Source organism: Pholcus phalangioides, unplaced genomic scaffold (genome assembly GCF_987345545.1).
Source record: "Pholcus phalangioides strain wild (caught in Gottingen) unplaced genomic scaffold, Ppha-v1.0 ptg000013l_1, whole genome shotgun sequence".
NCBI lineage: Eukaryota > Metazoa > Arthropoda > Arachnida > Araneae > Pholcidae > Pholcus > Pholcus phalangioides.
Window position 1 is genome coordinate 3850157 of NW_028301606.1, and position 21098 is coordinate 3871254.

The window sequence follows — 21098 nt, forward strand, 5'->3', positions numbered from 1 at the left end:
GCTAAGTAACTTCAAAGAGCTGATCACAAATGTCGGAAGTTGGAATACATACAACAACGCCAAGTTGGTTGTGAAAAGATGTGTGATGATATGGTTCACAAACCGAGATATCCCATCGAACATGAAGGTCATTATAGAGTGGCCATCGACTCCAACTGGGTGGAAGACTCAACTCCAGGAGCCAAAGGAATCATCAAGTGTTGTTTGCATCCTATTCTTTTTATTTCTGAATGGAATAGGTACCCCCCCCCCCCCACTTAAGTACACGGCATCTGCTGTTTGTGAGCAAACGACGGTATCCTCAAAATGATCGATATTGCTGTTTTCTCTTTTCAGAGCTGTTTTTCTGTGGTGTCCTTATAAGAAATGACTAAAAGAACTAAACTGATAAGAACATACAACGCCACGTAGTGTTGTGTAAGGGGAACTAGTGAGTTCCACCTCGGACATCAAGTAGACAAGATGTCTAAATGTTCTGCTCTTTCCGCTTTATAAATTCTTCCTATCTATATGTATATAATCTATCTAAGTCTAACGTAATAATAAATACTCATCAAAATAAATACCCATGTGTTATCCACTCGGCTAACAAAGTGTTAAAGAAAACACAACAAGTGGCGACGAGGCCCATCTTAAAAGTTGGATAGAGTATTTACTCGAAGACTGCAAAAGGTAGGAGAAAAAGTTTTTCATACATCTCTGACGATGGAAAATTTAGTTGAAGAGTTAATAAGACAGAATCAAGCTCTAATGGAAGCTCTCAAAGAGCAACGAGGCTCAACGTCAACAAACCAAAAAGTGACGGTTTCGTTTGATAAATATGATGAAGCTTCAGAGACTTTCGATTCGTTTATAGAACGTTTCGAGGCGTTTTTAGACATTCAAAATGTCCCAGAAGAAAAACGTGCTAAAGTCTTAATTTCGAGCATTTCTGCAAAGCTCAACAACTTGTTAAAAAATTTACTGTCTCCGGACAATCCATCAGAGAAAGAATTCGCCATTTTAAAGAATGTTTTGAAGAACCATTTGAATCCTAAAGCATTGATTATACCGAGTAGGCACATGTTTATAAACAGAAAGCAGAACGAAGGCGAAAGCATCAGTTCGTATATAGCCGAATTGCGACATCTCGCAATCGCGTGCGATTATAAACAAGAGATGTTGAACACCATGCTTCGGGATGTTTTCGTTAGTGGGCTCCGAGATAGAGCGATCCTCGATCGTTTATTTGAGGAAGACGACATCGAGCTAGACAAAACAATAAAGATCGCGCTGGCGATGGAGAAAGCTGTTCAGGGGGCGAATGAGATTATCGGGAAGCCGGCAGAATTGAAGGTAGTGAAAACGGGGAAGAGGAAAACGAAACTGCCCACGCAAAACAGAAACTACTCTGCCGCCGCTGTCAAATATCCGCCGTGTATACGATGCACAGGGACAAATCACGATAAAGACTCCTGCAGATTTATTGCTAGCAAATGTCGCTTCTGTAAAAAAATCGGGCATATAGAAAAAGCCTGCTACGCGGCAAAGAAGACTCAATCGGCACCTAACAAACAGAAACAGATTTCAGTTGAGGAAAACAAAAATGACGTTTCCATGTTTGGGTTAGAGTGGGCATTGAGTGAAGAGCCGAAAAAGCCTCCGATGATGGTTACTGTCAACATAGACAATAAACCAGTGAGTATGGAAGTTGATACGGGTGGAACAGTATCAGTAATGAGCTTACAGAGATTCAGAAAAATCTCGAAGAAAAAAGTTCAACCTACGAATTTAGTATTCCGGACATACAATGGAGAAAAAATTGTCCCAGCGGGATATGTCACTGTGAAAGTGGAGTACGGAAAACAAAAGTTGCACTTGAACTTATATTTGGTGAGGGAAAATTTTAGACACGATTTTTGGCCGTGAATGGCTATACAAAATCAATCTAGACTGGAACTCTCTTAAGGCTGTGAGGACCGCTAATGACATGGATCTCAAAAAATTGTTGGATGATTATAAAGAAATTTTCGACAACAAATTGGGTGAGATAAATAACCATGAAGTGGAACTAAAGCTAAAACCAAATGTTACCCCAGAGTTTCGTAGAGCGAGAACTGTGCCCTTCGCATTAAAAGACCGGGTTGAAAAAGAAATAGACCGGCTTGAAAGAGAAGGCATTATCGAGCGAGTTGAAACTTCAGATTGGGCTACACCAGTTGTTCCCGTGGTGAAACCAGACGGATCCATAAGGTTATGTGCAGATTATTCTGTCACATTAAATCCTAAGCTAGAGGTGCCTCAGCATCCCTTACCAACGTTTGAGGAAATATTCTCATGTTTAAATGGGGGTAAACGATTTTCAAAATTGGATTTCAGTCATGCATATTTGCAAATGAAAGTGCACCCTGACAGTCAACGACTCCTAACCATAAACACTCATAAGGGGTTATACGCCTGTAAAAGATTGATGTACGGCCTAAATGCAGCTCCAGCAATATGGCAGAGGTACATTGATGGACTATTCCAAGGAATAGATGGTGTAAAAGTTTTTATGGATGACGCCAGAGTGACCGGAACAAATGACGAGTCACATCTCAGGGCTTTGGAAAAATTTTTCAAAAAATGTCAGGAGCATGGGCTGAAGTTAAATTTGAAAAAGAGCACATTTTTTCAAAAAGAAATAAATTTCTTAGGTCACAAAATTGATGAAAATGGCCTAAGTGAAACAAATGAGAAAACTGAAGCAATTTTGAAAGTTCCCGCACCGAAAAACGTTCAGGAAATAAAAAGTTTTCTGGGCATGGTAAATTTCTACGGGAAATTTTGTCCTAATCTGGCAACCATTGCCTATCCTCTCAATGAGCTGACAAAAAAGGACGTTCCGTGGCGTTGGTCTAAAAAGTGTGAGACTGCATTCAAGAAGATCAAAAAGGAAATTTGCTCAAAGCGAATCTTGATGCACTATGATCCTACACTACCTCTTACTCTTGCTTCGGATGCTTCTCCAGTGGGAATAGGAACAGTTCTATCACATGTCTTACCAGATGGAACAGAAAGACCAATTGCCTTCGCTTCTCGTACGCTGACGAAAACGGAACAGAGATACTCCCAGATTGATAAAGAAGCTTTGGCAATTATCTGGGCAGTAAAGAAATTTATGCTTTACTTGAAAGGCCGAAGATTTACTCTCATAACAGATCACAAGCCTTTGGTAGCGATATTCAGCTCGAAGAAAGGTCTACCAGTGTTGACGGCTACTCGACTTCTGCATTATGCCTTGATCTTACAAGCATATCAATTCGATATCATTTATCGTAACACACAGAACCATGGTAATGCAGATTGTCTTTCCCGATTACCTTTAAGGTCGGAAGACTTAGTTGTCAAGGATGACATAGAACTCTTCCAGTTGAATCAAATCGAAACACTACCAGTGAAAGCTCAACATTTAGCAAAAGAGACACAAAATGATGACGAGTTGGGTCCATTGCTGAGGAAATTGAAATTCGGTGAACCTTTAGGAGGGAAGGAAGCCGAGTATACCTTGCAGGACGGATGTATAATGCATGGCCAAAGAGTTTTTATTCCGAAGAAATTTAGAAATCAAATTCTTGATGAACTCCATCAAGGCCATCTGGGCATTGTTAAAATGAAAGCAATTGCTCGATCCTACGTCTACTGGAGGGACATTGATAGCGACATAGAAAAAGCTGCTAAAAACTGTCCAGATTGCTCCAGATTCAAGTCCGATCCGGTGAAAGCAAGGGTACACCATTGGGAATACCCGAGTGCTCCGTGGGAGAGAATTCACGTAGATTTCGCAGGTCCCATATTCGAGCATATGTTTTTGATCGTAGTCGATGCTCATTCTAAATGGATGGAAGTATACCCGATGAAATCAACAAACACGTTCAAGACAGTTGAATGCCTACGGGACTGTTTCTCTCGATTTGGACTGCCTTTAGTGTTAGTGAGTGACAATGGTCCTCAGTTCACATCACACGAGTTTGAAATATTCATGAGGAATAATGGAATAAAGCACAAAACGTGTGCTCCCTTCAAACCATCAAGCAACGGGCAGGCAGAGAGATACGTTCACACCTTAAAACAATCCCTTCGGGCGATGCAAAGATTTCCCGGAAACATCTACCAAAAAGTGAGCACGTTTCTGTTGAATTACAGAAAAGCACCAAATGCGACTACCATGCAAAGCCCAGGAATGTTATTCCTAAAAAGAGAAATCCGAACTAGGATAGACCTAGTCTTGCCAAATATCAAGAACAGGGTTCAAGAAAGGATCAGAAATGAGGTCACAGACTTCTATGACCGAACTTTCGAGCCAGGAGATCGTGTGGCTGTGCGAGATTACAGATCCGCCAATAACAAGTGGAAGTTCGGAACTGTTCTCAACAAAGACGGAGTTCTGCACTACACTGTAGATGTAAATGGAACTCTCTTCCGACGTCACATCGACCAGATGAGAGCAGCTGGCAATCAAGTCCAGCCAAGCTTGGTGATACCCCGAGTTCCAGGCAAACTTTCATCAACTCCTGTCGCTGCTGACTCCGAAGTGCAGTTTGCTCCAGAAGAACAGACAACTCCGGCAGAGATCAGTAGCGATCTACCAACACCAGCTAAGGCACCAGCGACGTCCAGTACTTCCTTTCCTTTGCGACGTTCCCAACGAACCAGGAAAGCTCCTGTCCGGTTGGATCTTTAAATTAGCGGGGAGGAATGTGGTGTCCTTATAAGAAATGACTAAAAGAACTAAACTGATAAGAACATACAACGCCACGTAGTGTTGTGTAAGGGGAACTAGTGAGTTCCACCTCGGACATCAAGTAGACAAGATGTCTAAATGTTCTGCTCTTTCCGCTTTATAAATTCTTCCTATCTATATGTATATAATCTATCTAAGTCTAACGTAATAATAAATACTCATCAAAATAAATACCCATGTGTTATCCACTCGGCTAACAAAGTGTTAAAGAAAACACAACATTTTCCTACTGCCTTTTTCATGCTATCCTGTGGCAATCTGGGCCATGGTTAGAATAGCATCTGCAATGCTTGGAGACAACTATGGATCCGTCTGGGAATTTCGAGGGCGTTGGTCAAACGTATAAAAATGTTTGGGAAAAAAATGCGCAAACACTCATGCTAATGAAGAGAGCCAATGATTTTCAGAGTGTAAAAAACAAAATCCCTTGAAAAAAAAAGTAGAATGATTCCGAAACTCTGAAAAGGAGGACGAAAAGCTCGGCCGTCTTTAGAACATCATGGGCCCTCATCCCAAGTGATTTTCCTGAGGACCAAACTGGAAAATTCTCGAAAAATTCAACTACTTCTTGTTTTTCCGAGGCCCCCGGACCCATACGTTAAGACCACAGAGTAAGAATAACATAGAGCTCGCGCGCGAGGGATTACAATGTGAAGCAAAGATCCGGAGTCACGTGACTCCGGTCAAAAGGCTGGTCAGGGAATCTCGCTGGCAATGCTTTCCCTATGGCTACTCGTATGACGATCTACACGTGCTGTCTTATTTTTGATTAGAATGGTCAACACTTGCGCAGCTTTCGGATGTTCTGAACGGTTTAGGAAAGGGGGACCAGTATCCTTTCACAAGGGAATACTTTTTTGCTGATTCCCTTTCTTATAAATTAAAAATTGGAATATTAAATGGACGATTCAATGGATTTCTGACGTAGTCTCAGTTTTTAACGATTCCATTTTGGATTTAATTCAATTAAAGTTCCAAGTTTTGGTAAAATTCAAATGTCATGAGCCATTATTAAATGTTTTAATAGAATTTTTGGCAATAAATGATTGAAGTAATGAGTTTTATTAACTTTTAACTGAAATATACGTCTCCGCAAGATTTGGCGAGATTTGGCGAGCTAGTGAGTTTATTCGAGTTTCGCTCAACTTGAAGAAAATAGCTTTTCAGAATGAGGAATTTATGGCAAATATTTTATTTAAATATAATGTAATGAAAACTCACCCTCTAGACAATAGCAGTTTTGCATAAAAATGTATAACTACCTCTAAAAATAGTACTTTTACCTCTCTTCACGCTTGAGATAAAACTATTACAGAAAAGAAATTTTTTTATTGATTAATTTGTGTTTGTATTGTATGTGTGAAATTGCCCTCAAACAAGAAAAATCAATTAATTAATTGATTAATTAATATTCAGTCAATATCTTTATTAGGACCGTCTGAGTTAAGATCTGAAGTCACTATGTGTACCTCAGATGTTAACTTGAAGAAAGAACCATTCTAAAAACTACTTAATGCCTAAAAAAAATGAAGATTCACATATGTATACTTCTGGAGCGAAGAGGTTACACATATGTCACATGTAACATACATTTACGAACTCTAAATTATTACACATATACGATACACGAAATTTCATTTCTTATAATTTAGACGATGAGGTATTGCAATTTTCTTGAAAAATTCATTTTATTCCTGAAATATTATGTAAGTGTTTACATTTTTGTGTGATAAAGTTATAAAAGGCTTTTCAAGAAAATGAAACTTTTACTTATTATTTAAATATTTCATGACTGAATATGGTATGAGTGTGAATGTGTTACATTACATAACATAATATGATGCATTATAATTATATACTGAAAATAAATGTATGATTAGAGTAATTTTAATGTTCTTGGAAGATAATTTTTATGTTTTAATAACCCCTAGTTAAATAAATTTTCGAAATTAAAAGTGGCAAAGTGAATGAGAAGAGAATATTTAAAAATATAAATGAAATAGACTGTATATATAAGAGATAGGTTATATATATAATAAGATTTAAAAACTTAAAAGTCTTAAATTATCAGGAATTATCCCTTTTGGAAAATAAAAAAATTTCGTTTTTCAATATTTGTTTATATTATATAGAATTGATTTTTTTTTTTCGAATCCCTCATTCCCTAAATATTTCACAAAAGAATGAATGAAATTCATTGAACAAATGACGGAAAGTTTTCATCAACTCGATCGAGTCAAATTTCGTTACAACAACATCCTAGCATTCACACGAAATCACTATGTTCTGCGAAAACGAGCCAAATGTAATAGCGCAGAACCTGTACTTTCCCCGACAATACTGCTCATCTTTTCTTCACGTTCCACAAGTTTTATGAATAGCGTGAGCGGTCTAATTATATCTTTAGTCTATGCTTAAGACGGTACTGACGAAAAGACGAATTTTCTGAAACACTGGAGGTCGCTTCAAATGAAACCAAAAAGAAGGACGTCTGGTGACCCTAAGTTTGAAAAGAAAATAATTAATATTTTAAAACATGTAAATTAATTGCATGGAAAAATCAACAATGAAAATGTGTCGCCATCTTTTAACAATGATTTGTACTAATACAAATGTTATTTCTGGTTTCACTCCTAGATGACAGCACATAATCTACTTTACACAATCTACGGTCTCGGTGTTCCTTATAACGGGATTCGACTGTATATATAATGTCATTTTATTTATTTAATTTTTACATATTTGACAACCACCGAAGTTTTATGTTCTTTCGGTAAATGGTACTCTCCGGGTTTTGCGATTGAAGTGTTAATTCCATGCTGGATACTTTCATTACCATTAACTGTTTTTTAAAGCTATTTTTTCATCTGTTTATATCATTTCTGGATTTGTAATACATATTTTATATAATAATTTATTTCATCGTAATAATTTGAGTCTGAAATAACCGATTTTATTATTCTTTTTTTTTTATTCTGAATTTTCATTATTTTCGAAACTTTGTAAAATCTGAGAGTATTTTTTTAAATTCTGGAATTATTTCCACCACCAATTTCTTCTGAAGTTTTAATTAATTACAGATTTTCATCAATTCTAATTCAGAGTGCTCATAATTTCATTTTCTGTATGTTCAGTAATAATCATTTTCTTTATGCTGTCTTTTTGGATGCTCCCCGTAAGAAGTCCTGCGCATCCAATTGAATTGATGTTACGATAAAACATATTCGGGTCCTGTGTACGCAAACTTATTAACACGGCCCGTGGGCTCTAAAACAAGGATTAATGTTCACCAAATACTTAAAAATAGTAAATTTATTGCGTAGAAATGGGGAAAAAAATCGGGGGAGGGGGTCGCCACCAGTGGAGGAACGCTGTTAGCCAAAAAATGCCGAAAAATTAGAGCTCCACACATAACTTTTATTGCAATTTTGATACATTAATGTAATTATCTCGTCATATGTCTTATTTTAAAGATAACTTAACGTTCTGAAACTCGTCCCACTTTTTAAAATTAAAACTTAGCTATATGATTATATATCAAGATCAAAGGTGGAGAAATGAGTAAACGTGTCTTCAATTCGTTTTGAATTAACAGTTTTTTTCATCTAGAACGCATTCATGAAAATGATGAATATGGGGAACGTGTGTATTTAAAGAAAACTGAAATTTTATGGTCTAATTTACAATTTTAGTTAGGGGTGTATTTCAAAATTCCATTATAAATATTAAAGGACGTGTGGGGAAATCCTACTTCAAATGTCACTGGATACTCAACAAAAGTTATTAAATATTGAAACGAAATAGTTCATTCTATTCGTTAAATCGATGGTTAAATATTTTAATTTTTTAAAGTAATAAATGCAAAAAATACTCGATTCCTTCAAAAAATATTCTAAAAGGATTTTTTTTGTTGAAATTTTTAAAATCCTTTAATTTTCAGGAAGACTATACTCAGTCAATAAGTGTAATTCAACAACTTAAATTCAATTTTTTAAGGATCTCACTACTATTTCGACTTGAAAAAGTCGAATTTTCAGAAATGACTTCAAAAAATACTTCATTCAATTGCAAATAAATTACTAAAAATTTCGTGTCAACCGGTTAATTTGTTCTTTCGTAATTGAAGAAAGAAATAATGAATTATAGTGTAAACGTATACAAGAAAAAACTCTTTGTACGCAATTTTCTCAGATTGCAGTTTTTGAGGTCATCCGTAAGATTTAAAGAAAATTACTGCCCAAAAAATTCTGAATTTCTGCAGAAAAGTTTAGTCGATATGTGTTAGTAGAATACACCACCTCGGATTTAGCAATTGACTAAAGGGAAGTATTTTTAAAAAAAATTTTGAATTTAGAATTTTGAAGATCATATATTTTTTGAAGCTTTAAAAATTCATAAAATTCTAACCCGAATGGTCAGATATCAAAGCCAGAGGTCTGTTCTACTAACACATATTGACTAAACTTTTCTGCAAAAATTCAGAATTTTTGGGGCAGTAATTTTCTTTAAATCTTACGGATGAGCTCAAAAACTGCAATCTGAGAAAATCGCGTTCAAAATGTTTTTTCTTGTATACGTTTACACTATAATCCGGAATTTCTTTCTTTAATTATGAAAGAACAAACTGACAGATTGACACGAAATTTTTAGTATTTTATTTGCAATCAAATGAAATATTTTTTGAAGTAATTTTTGAAAATTCGACTTTTTCCAAGTTAAAAAAGTAGTGAGACCCCTTAAATCTATATGAATAGTTTTTCTATTTTGCGGATGACCATATTACATCTAGATTTATAAAGTAAATTTGGATGCCAATATTGAATGATGTGAAGATACGAGATATTAAATTTTTCCAAAATGTGCGCCTTTTGTTTCCAAAACTGCCGAAATATCCTTACCATCATAAAAAAAGTCATCAGTTAGCGGAAAATAAAGGGAAAAACTTTATTTAAATTCCAATCTGCATTAAAAACATGAAGCAAATCTGTAGAGAATTAGAATTTAGTAGGTTTACTGCGAATAAAAAATGTTTTTGAAATTCAATTTTTTATTTAATTAATGATGAGATCGTTTAAAGGAGACACAGAACACTGTTGTGTTCACTCCTGAAAGGCATATGCAGTGATTGCTTCACGCAGATTAAATACAAAATACTTGTTTCATGTTTCTATTATTTATCACATGCTTATATTTTGTATAATCATCTTGCATAGAAAATTTTTTAAGGTTTTTCACACAGTCCTATGAATGTGTTTAAAGCAAACAACGCATGCGTTAAATTTTGCCCCTGCTAAAATATAGGTGCCTTGCGCTCATGACTACGAATAATTTTTTACTTGGACATGATTTTTGCTTATTTTTCGGGGACATAAATGTGAAACTTGAATGAACAAAGGGTTTTCAGAAATTATGAAAAAAAAAGTTGTTTTTTTTCTAAATCTGAATTGAAAATTTTGAAACTTTTCATTTTCTTCTAAAATTTTCAATGAATCTCAAAAGATCCTGGTCCATTATACAGCATTATGATACTTTAGTAAGTGCAGAAAATTCATAATAATTGGTCAAACAACGTTTGAGAAAACATAAGCGAAAAATTTCTCAAAATTTGCATTTTGAGAAAAACACATTAAAAACGTGTGAAGCTTGAATTGTGATGCAATTCCTTTAATTTCAAACCCAATGCCATACAGACAAATGAAAATTACCTCAATGTTAATAGTGTAATCAACAGTGTAATTTCCCATTTCAATGCTTTGAAAAGTTTGCTGGTTCAAGCGTTTGATGCTCAGCAAGTAGAAAAAAGCCTCAGATTTAAGAATTGACCATGCAAAAATGCTCTTGAATTCATTTTTTCGGTCTGTATTTTACATTTAATATATTATGTGAGCAATTCTAGAGGTAGTTTAACAATTGATTAATTGTATTTATAGGTAATATACAGTAAACGCTCGTAATAGCGACCATTCCATGATAACGACTGGTACGACAGGTCTCGAATATTTTCCTATTTCCTCCATGTTATTTTTTAACCAATATAACGACCAGTAAATATCCATCCCTTACAATGACCAAACTCAACTCGGCTACCGTTTTTTTGCAAAGAAATGGACAAAATCCTCCGTCGAGTGTATTTGACTTTTACCTTTGATGATTGCAGATGAAAGGGTATGAAACAGACGGTTTAAAGAAAAAGTATTGTCACTTCTACGGAAAACCCGATGGTTAACCAGCGCCATAACTGGAAACGGGTCAAACCAAAGACGCACTGCGGTCACGTGAGTCGACTGGATGGTGGTGTTTCTCTCATCTTTCCTGTTTCCTTATTCTTTTCTGCTATAATCTCACATGGTGACTCACACCCACTTCTCACGTGACTGATCTTTTTATCTCATTCTAGATTTTATTGCGCAATTTTACTTAATTTCTCAACGGCAGAAAAACAGGCAAGTGAAGGAACATTTTCCTGTATGTAGTAAAAAACAAATGTAAGTTTAGGTCATATACAGTAAAGTATTTTTGCAAGTACGATGCACATACTGAATTTATGTGTTTAGTTTAGTTTTTTTTTTTTTTTTTTTTTCAGCCAGATAAACTTCCTTGCAACATTATAACGAAATCAAGGAATTATCTTTGTTCCGTCAATAGAATATAGAATTTTCTAGAGAAGCTAAATTTTATGATTTTTTACAACGTTCTATGTAACGACCTTCCAATATAACGCCCGTTTTTCGTGGAACCAGGGGGAGGGGGGGGGGTCGTTCCAACGAGCGTCGACTGTAGATACTGATGAATAAATTCTTTTAGTTATAAAAATTTATACAAATTATATATATATAGTTATACACACAATTTCAGTGAACAAATTTGAGTTTAGAGAGACATAGATGGCTTTTTTCTCAGCCAGAGATATCAAGGAAACAGTTATTTTCCGGATATTATGCTGAGGTGAGCTCGGAAAGAAAAGTCATCACGTCTCCGCCGGGACTCGAACCCAGGCCCTCTTGCATACCGGGCAAGCATGCTACCATCTACACCACTGGAGACATATGAATCTGCCTACCTAATTTCACGCACTGTGTCGTGAGGCACAGTGGCTGAGAAAAAAGCCATCTATGTCTCTCTAAACCATCCCACCCGGGGGCCATTTAGTGAAGTTAAGAGAGGCTACTAATGCCTCTACTTCAGTGCCTCACGACACAGTGCGTGAAATTAGGAAGGCAGATTCATATGTCTCCAGTGGTGTAGATGGTAGCATGCTTGCCCGGTATGCAAGAGGGCCTGGGTTCGAGTCCCGGCGGAGACGTGATGACTTTTCTTTCCGAGCTCACCTCAGCATAATATCCGGAAAATAACTGTTTCCTTGAAATTTGAGTTTGCTTTGTAGATGAAAAAAAAAAATAAATTGATGAGAAAACGGAGAATTTTCGTTAAAGAGTAGGAATTACTAAAAATTTGCAGAAAATAAGTCAAATTACGAAAAATATTTTATATTTTATCCTCACCAAGTTTTAATTTAATTGGAAGAATGTAACTGTCTGAAATTTCAAAGATTCGTCCTTTGTTTTGGAAGATAAAATTGACAAATCACGAATTTTTTTTCCCCCAAGCTATTCTCGGAAAACAAAACTAATTGAATATTACAAGATCGATGCGCAATTTTCTAAATCCGAACTTTTTGGTAATTTGAAGTTCCAATCGAATGAACAGAGAGTGTCGGCGGAAGAAGAAGTTAACGATCTGTGCAATCGGTTATTGAAATAAACGGCAGCCGATTTTCACTCACAATCGCCAACAATCCGATTGTTAATTTTCTCAGACAATTTTTTTTTTCTTTATTATTATTTTATTTTATTTTTTTCTTATTGGTTTCGATTCCCATTTCCCAAGGAATAGAATAGTGTAGATAAAGATCGATCCTGTCTTTGACGATTCAATTTCGGGACAAGATTGAGGAGAAGAATCTTCTTCTTCTTCTTTGGGAGTCTTTGAAAATTTTCTTGGAATTGTTAGTTTGTTTGAAGTCATATAAAAAAAAAAAATTCCAGATAAAAGTTAATTTCTTTATTTTCTGTTCTTTTATCTTTACTTTGTTCTAGTTCTTATGACGCCATTGTGTCTTCTCCGAATTTTGTCTCGTTCCTCCGGAAAAAAAAAAACAATTATTCAAACAATTATAAAAAATACAGTAATGCTATAAATTTTTTTCAATATTTTATTTCCTTGAGTTTTACGTGTAATTTTAAAATAAATTAAATTTTTTATTTTGAGTAGATAAATTTAAAAAAAAAATGGCATTGAAAAAATTTCAAAAATTTTGTAATTTTTTTATAACTTTCAAACACCAGTTCGATTCATTGAATTCCGTGTACTGTATTCGGAAATTTATTTCTAATTTAGTAAGTACTTTTGTGAATTTTCATGCCGCAAAAAATATTTATCACACGTTCGATACATGTATGTTGACTTGCGTCGTGGGGAAATATGCGGCACATACAGTGATTTTTCCGAGGAATATTTCGATTCGAAGGTTTTTTAACAACTGGCTGTTGCGAAAATATATTTTGGAAAGAGAGAAAATTCAACTGCCCTTGCGGGGAATCGCACCCACGTCCTTTCACTTTCAGTGCGAGATTCGGTGGCTCTGTAGTCTAGGAGCCTAGGGCGTTCACCCGGAAAGTGAAAGGATGTGGGTTCGATTCCCCGCAGGGGCAGTTGAGTTTTCTCTCTTTCCAAAATATATCTTCGCAACAGCCAGTTGTTAAAAAAACTTCGTATATGGTAGCGGAGAGTGACGTCATCCTTGAATATTTCGATTGTTAGGATGTTTCAAGGTTGGTTTACTTCAATATTGGTATCCCAGGGGGAAAAACCGTGTTGTGTGTAATTTCAAAATGGTCGGTGTAGTTCTTTCCGTCCATATTGGGGATGGAGCAAGGGCGTAGCCGGGGGGGGGGGGGAGGGGACTTGGGGGTCTGGTCCCCCGAAATGTGAGAAAATGACCGAAAAAAGGGAAAAAGATGGCCAAATCCATTGTTCTGTCACTTTGGTCCCCCCCGAAATGAAAGTGGTCCCCCCCCCGAACGAAATTTCTGGCTACGCCCCTGGGATGGAGAGGGCTTCTCAGACTGAGCGGACTGGGTAGAGGGGGTTGCAACGAATCCATCTTATGCATTTGATCACTTTAAATTCAAATCCCTTTATTACTGCGGAGGGTGGGGAGCTACAGTAAAAGTCCTGGCCTATTTTATTCCGGTCAAAAATAGTTTGGGTGGGGTGGAATGCCAACAGCGATATTTGGACTTTGACATGTTGATATATCTTACAGTCAAACTTTCAGCAGAGAAATGTGTGTAAGAGTTGCATGTACGGGAAAGTTGGAGTAGTAAAGCCTGCAAAATATGGGGGCCAGGTGGCAGCACCTGTAGACGTGAAAAATACTCATAAGTCTTACAACATATATACGCTAGAACCACACACACACATACACAGCATGTTCCTGCATGTACCAAGAGGAATTCAAGTTCCCCCAGGGGGATGTTACGAGCTTCGTATACGGTTTCAAGCAGTCAAAATTCGTTACAACGAACTCATAAAGACCGAAAATTTGTTTTGCTATATCCCATCTAATAAGATGGGACAAAAACATTCTCTAAAACAAAAAACAACGGGAAAATACGTATCTAAAAAAACATGGGATGGGTCCAAAAATTTCATTCGTTTAAACCGGGGATTTATAATAATGTATTATATGTGTAAATGGGTCGACCATATCTTCTCGAGAAAAATACGGGAAATTGGGAATCCACATACGGGAAACACGGGGCATTGCCAATTTTTGCAGAAAATGACGCCAAAGGTAAGCAAAGTTGCCAACGATTACGTAAATCTTGAAAATCGCCAATGCAAAAAATGTAGCATTACTTGCAAATCGCAAGAAATTAAAATGAATTATACGGATTGTTTATCATGACAAAAAGACAGGGATGAATATTCTTATTTATAGTTATATAATTGTTATAATATAATTTATGAGTTGAAAAATAATATCAATCTTTAATTTCAGTATAAATAATAGAAGATCAAGTAGGCTCCGTTGGAAATCCGGGACATTTTTACTAAAACTCGGGATGGCTGGAAATTACGTGAAAATACGAGAATGTCCCGGGATATATGGAAAGTATGGTCACATTATATGCAAACGACTCTAATTTTGCACAGAATACATTGAAATATACAAGGGAAATCGATTTTTGTAATGTGTAGTATTACTTGACTGACCATATTTTATCTAAAAAAATACGGATGATAGAGATACCGGGCAAAGTTGATTTTTGCCGAAAAGTCTGATGAATTGTCAAATGTTGGTTGAAATTGCTGAAAAAATGCTAATGGGTGGTAAATGAAGGCTACTGAAAATAATAGTGAATTAAAATGTATTTAATTGGGGGGAATGAATCGTATATATATATATTAAGTAAAGCTATGCAGTAAGTTGAAAATTATATATTTCAATGTGAATATTATACTCATAAGTTACGTATTTATTAGTAATGAAAATGGTCTTTGCACACGCTTTCAGGTAAGATCACAAATTTCTGAGCTCTGTTGAAAATACGGATAAATAACATTTTTATACAAAAAAAAATTTGGATACCTGTAATTAGGGAATGCCCCGTAGATGCGGATCACGTGTGTGTGCGTGTGGTCACCCTAAATATTACCGTTGTGTAGCAATAAGGGAACATTTCAAGCCGCCCTAAGGGAAGTGTGACAGTTGTGGTCGCACCTGGCCCCGAAGTTTGTGGGCCCCCAACTTACGATAATAGAAGTGGAAAAAATATAGAGAGAATACCAAATACACATTTTTTGTAGTAAGCAAGGTATCCGATTTCCAACAGATTTTATTTTGGAATTTTCATCACTCCTGGAATTATTTCTTTCATTAATTGCGAATTTTCATCTCGTCAATTTTGAAATTGTTTCTGAATTTACATCAATTTTTCGATTTTTTTTCTTTCAGGAATTCTGAATTTTCACTTGTGAATAGATATTTTTCAGCATTACTGCATATTTTTTGAAAATACTTGAATCTCTGGGTGCCGATTCGCCCCCCCCCCCGAAAATATATAAAATTGGGGATAAGGAGCCCCTAAATTATTTTCACACCGGGCTCCGTATCAGCAAAAAAAGGGATATATATATATCAGGCACAAATTTTGTAGGCCATCACCATAACCACTGAACTTGACGAACTTTCCTTTCTCATTCACAACATTAGCATGCATCATTTACTGACATACAAAAAATAGTCTTTTCTTACATCCCTCTTCATAGTCCAATCTGGCCCGTTTGTAATCTCACAATCGGCCCCGCATCTGATATGGGTTTCAAAGAGATACCTTTTGTTTTTAATCAAAAATTCAACTTCGAGATACGAATTTAATTGCTCATAATAAACTTTCAAAGAACTTGCAAAGCGATATACCACTGTATAATGCAGTATCATAACAGCCATATATCGCAATATTTATTCACTAATCAACATAACTAGTGAATGAAAATATCTAAGAAGGGAAAAAAAACCATCGAAAATAAATGATAAACGTCAGTGATATTTATGAGAAACGAATCGATTTCATGTATGAGAGAGAGAAAGCGAAAGATACAGTCATAAATATCAGAATCATGGAAGCAGCTGCCACTGATAAATATCTCGTCCACTGAATCAGAAATGAAGCAAGTTCTTATTTGTAGCACTTTTTAAAGGTGCGGAATAGATTCAGGACCGCGCAGCAAGATACCAGAACAAGAAATCTCTATGAAATTCATCATCCAATATGGGATACAGAATCCTTGTGATCCCTCCACTCTGATCAGTATGGTATCAAGATCAAGAGATAAAAATCAATCCCATAAGATTCCTATAAGGACTAAGATAATCTTTTGAGAATTTTATCCAGTTTTGATATACTTGGATTTACAAGAATATTAGGATGGAAAAAAAATGATTCTTAGGTTGTCTCTATAAGAACATGGGGTTGATTCCGGTTCGGATAAACAGACCTAAAATGCTTAGAAAATTCGAGAAAATGGAGAATAAAACTTTAAAAAATGTTTTTCTTTTTCCAAGAAGTTCTTGTTTTGTTTATCTTTTCCATGAAAATCCAAGAATTGAATGATTTGGTAGCAAAAAACCAAAAAGAAAGGCAAGAAGAATGTGTTGCACAAATAGTGAAGACTCCACTTTGTCAGTTGTTTTCCAATCCTTGGCAGTGAGCCATTATTTTCTGGCTCTTTGTTTTTTTCCCCCTTTTCCTGAAAAAATAAATTCCAAGGGAAAAATACTTAAAGGGTACGCACACACGGAGAGAACATCAAAATAAATACTGCGTATAAGATAAGAAAATTCCTTAAATTCGGGGTTATTAAATGGGGGAAAAAGTCCTTCGAAATTAGAGGTGGAGATAAATTCTGCAGCAAATTGCTCCACAAGATGAAGAAGACGATGTTGTATCTCTGTGTAATGAAGGAGAGATTATACTATTTATTCAAGGGGAAGTAAAATTAGAGTAACAATTTTGGCTTTCGCCGGAGAAATTTCCAAATAAAAGCGTCAGGTTTTATTATAAAATTTCTTTTGTGGGGATGATAATTTCAAAATTAATTTCCGAGTGATAATAAAGATGAGAGACACGTGTTTTAAATTATACGAGAGAGGGGAAAAATGGTTTAAAACTGGAAGAGATGCCAACGATGGCTCATTTATGTAGAAAGCGAACACCTTCGGAACGTTAACGTCATTGCTACGTTAGAAACGATTCTCATGAGCACGTGCGCTATAGTGCAGTGATACTGTATGGTTTTATACTATTGGTATGATACTATTTGGTGCTATGTATAAGAAAAATGGATTGAATATGTACAATCGTTCCGCGAGAGTAATATATACTCCACCTGTGATTTCGGACAGCATGGCTCTCTACAGGCTAGGATATATTTACTCATTCGCCCGTAATAAAAAAATCCCGTTATGGTATAGTCGTTGAAGATTTGAGTGCCGGAAATGTTTATTAGCATTTAGGCTCGAATTTTCATTAGTTATTGCCAACAAAAAAATAATGAAATTTATTCTTGGTTGTGGAGTTCCGAGTAAAGTATTGGTGCGGTAGTAGCCTCTCCATTCAGTGCTTTATGGATTCGTTGAAATTACCATGAGCTAAATTACCTTGAATGATTGAACTTGAAACCTTGAAATGATTTCGCCATGTCGTCATATATGTATCCCTTCAGTTTGACGTTCACCAGAGTTAGCAGATCACTTCGTAATACAGGGGTCTTCAACGCGGGATATGTGTGGCCTGTTCTCTTCGGAAACGTGTGTAGTATTGATTAGTGATCCGTGGGACGCAAGTTACCAAAAGTGGCCTGCGCTGTGTCGATGATTCAAGGCACCTGACGTAATATCAGCAAAGCCCTGGCCAGTGTTTCTCAACCTTTTGATGCCACTGAACCTCCATCCCCCAACCTGCAGTGATGGTAGATGTTCGCGGACCCCTTATGTCGAAAGCCAATTTCGAGCTTCCTCCGACTCCAATAAAATCCAAAATATACTGTCTTTTTACAATTTGCATATTATAAAAAATTAGAGTAATAAATTTCGATTTTACAGCACTAAATGCGCCATACATGAAACATTAGTAGATTAAAATGATTCCCCGTGGACCCAATTACAAAGTACTCACAGATCCTCCACCCCCGCGGTCTGCGGACCATAAGTTGAAAAACACTGGTGTAAACAGCAAATTGTGTTGATGTGGGTTTCCAACCGTTTCAATGGTCAGAAGCGTGCATCTATGCATTGGTCGAACCCTATTCCTACAATTCTATCAAGACAAATGAAATTTTTTAACTGAACGCAATATTTTTTTGTACAATATATATTTCGGTAAATGTGATAGTTCCGATTATTATACATGACAACCGGTTATTATGCATAATCGTCGCGCATTTCTGTTGGTTTGATAAATTTCTCTAAAGTAATCACTTTTATCGGCGTTTATGCGTAGTACCCAAACGTCGTTGATAAATTTAATAAGAATTAAAACAATATCGCTTTACCGGCGATTATACACAAGCGTCGCGTCGTTGGTAAACATGATAATTCATACATGTGTTATATCTTTATATCGTGGTCTGACTATATTCATCACACATACTAGACTCATTTGGGATCTCTTTTCATATTTATCGAATTCACGAACTTCACTAAGGCATTATGCATAATCACAGATAAAAGGCGATAAATTTCAAGTATTTATAAAATTTTTACGACACTTGGGTATTATGCATAATCGCTGGTAAAAAGGTTTACAGTATATCAGGGAAACCACCTTCGGTAGACCCGAAATAATAAGAAAAACTACAGTTAGACGCGTTCTGAAACTGTATGAAGTTCCTTCTTCAGTAGCAGAGAATGTAGCATTCCAATGTTTTCAGTATTTATCAAATTTACCACCAACGCTTGGGTATTATGCATATTCGTCGGTAAAAGTGGTAAATTTATCAAAATTTATCGTCATTTGCTAAGACGATTGGTAAGTATGCATAATAACCGGTCATTATGTATAATGTGTGTGTATGATCTATTTATAACATTTACCGTAACATATACGTACTTTTATTTCATAGCGAAAATTATGTGCATTACATGCTCATCTAGTCTAGGCGGAATTACTTGCAGTGAAATCAAAGTTAAGTAGATTATCTACTGATTTAATTACTGTGAATCTTTTATGAAGGGGGAGCCACTCTTCGTTTCTGGGAAAGCAGGCTTAACAGAGGAATGGCCTCTTAATGGAAATGAATGTAGGGGAAATTTTGAAACAGGAAAAAAGAAGTCACAGTGTAGAATGATAGCGCTTCATACAGAGGTTTCATTACAGTATTCAGTCTACCACATTGAATATTGTGGAACCGTCAAACATGGCTTCCCACATGCTGTAGTAGGGTCCTAGATTCTGTGGTTCCCAACTTAAGAGATGTGAATGCGAGCCGATAAAATATCTCGCCACAGAGAGCAACAGTCCTACAACGGTACAATCAGTCAATCATCGCACTTCACTCATAGTTGGAAAAATTAATGGCAGATAACAGCACCACACATAACAAGCATCACACAGTAACAAACTTCACGTTGGGTTCATAATACGTACACGTACATGTACCAATTCGTTAGAAATTTCGCAAGGAATGTGGACGAGGTGCATGTATGGTTTAGGGGTCGTTCAAGTATTCCGTCATCATCGATGGGGAGGGTGTTTCCGATTTGATGACTTTTGATGACAATGGGGGAAGAGGGGGGGGTTTGGATAATGCTTACGTCATCAACCACCCTTTATGAAAATATGAAATATTTTTAATAACATCTTACTAGGTGCGAAAAAAACAAGAAAAACCTTTCGATAGTTTGTGGGCACTTGAAGTAACACCCCCCTTATTGATAAGTGCCCCACAGAGCCACTTTAGTGATCTCTAAATGTTTCACGGATCCAAATGATCTGGAAATGTGTCCGGGCCGCTTAAATGTTCTGGAATTGTATCACGGGACACTTAAGCGATTTGTAAATGTGGCGCTTAGTTAATTTTTACAAAATTAGGTTTGAGGAGGGCAGGCCGCATTAGATAACCACCCGGGGCCATATTTGGTCCACTGGCCAAGGGCCTTTATGCGATTTATCATTGTATGGCTTATAGGGTAGGTCGCAATGAATTTATTAAGATAAATTTTGCGTTCATAGCCTTCAAATAACATTGAAATTAACAGAAATTGATTATAGTAACATATAAAGGTATTTTCTCTTCCAAAATTTCAATGAAAAATATATTGTTTTTGCAAAAAAATAAATAAATTCTTGATCGTCGGTGGGGGCATGAGGCCCCCCCCCCCGTATAAGGTCTCTGATCCCACCAATATGCGTTAGGATTCAGATGGATAGAGCTGATGACGAAATTTTGCTGACAAGGGGGGGGGGGTCTAAAATGGCTAAAAAACAGGAAACAGGCTAAAATCACAAAAGTCAATCCGGGCTCGATGCCTGTCAGCTTCACTCTTGTGGCGGACATGTCCTCAGAAGAACCTTCAACGGAATGAGGGAAAAGAAATTAACTTTAGTATATGGGCCTATCCGAGCTTCTCTTGACCTATGCACATGAAAGTATATAATAATGGAAGAACAGGGGAGGGGGAGGGGGAGGGACAAACGACAAAAAAACTTAAACGTCTTGAAAATTGACATGAGGGCATGAAATATTTGACTGCACAGGAGCATAACGTAAC

General features: G+C 36.3%; 1 protein-coding gene across 1 annotated transcript; it reads left to right on the forward strand.

The window, feature by feature from the left end:
- Nucleotides 1-705: 705 nt before the first annotated feature.
- On the forward strand, nt 706-1908 carry LOC149078484 (uncharacterized). Its single transcript, XM_089240980.1, has one exon. The coding sequence runs from the start codon at nt 706-708 to the stop codon at nt 1906-1908; it is 1203 nt and encodes a 400-aa protein (XP_089097106.1).
- The last annotated feature ends 19190 nt before the right edge of the window (nt 1909-21098 follow it).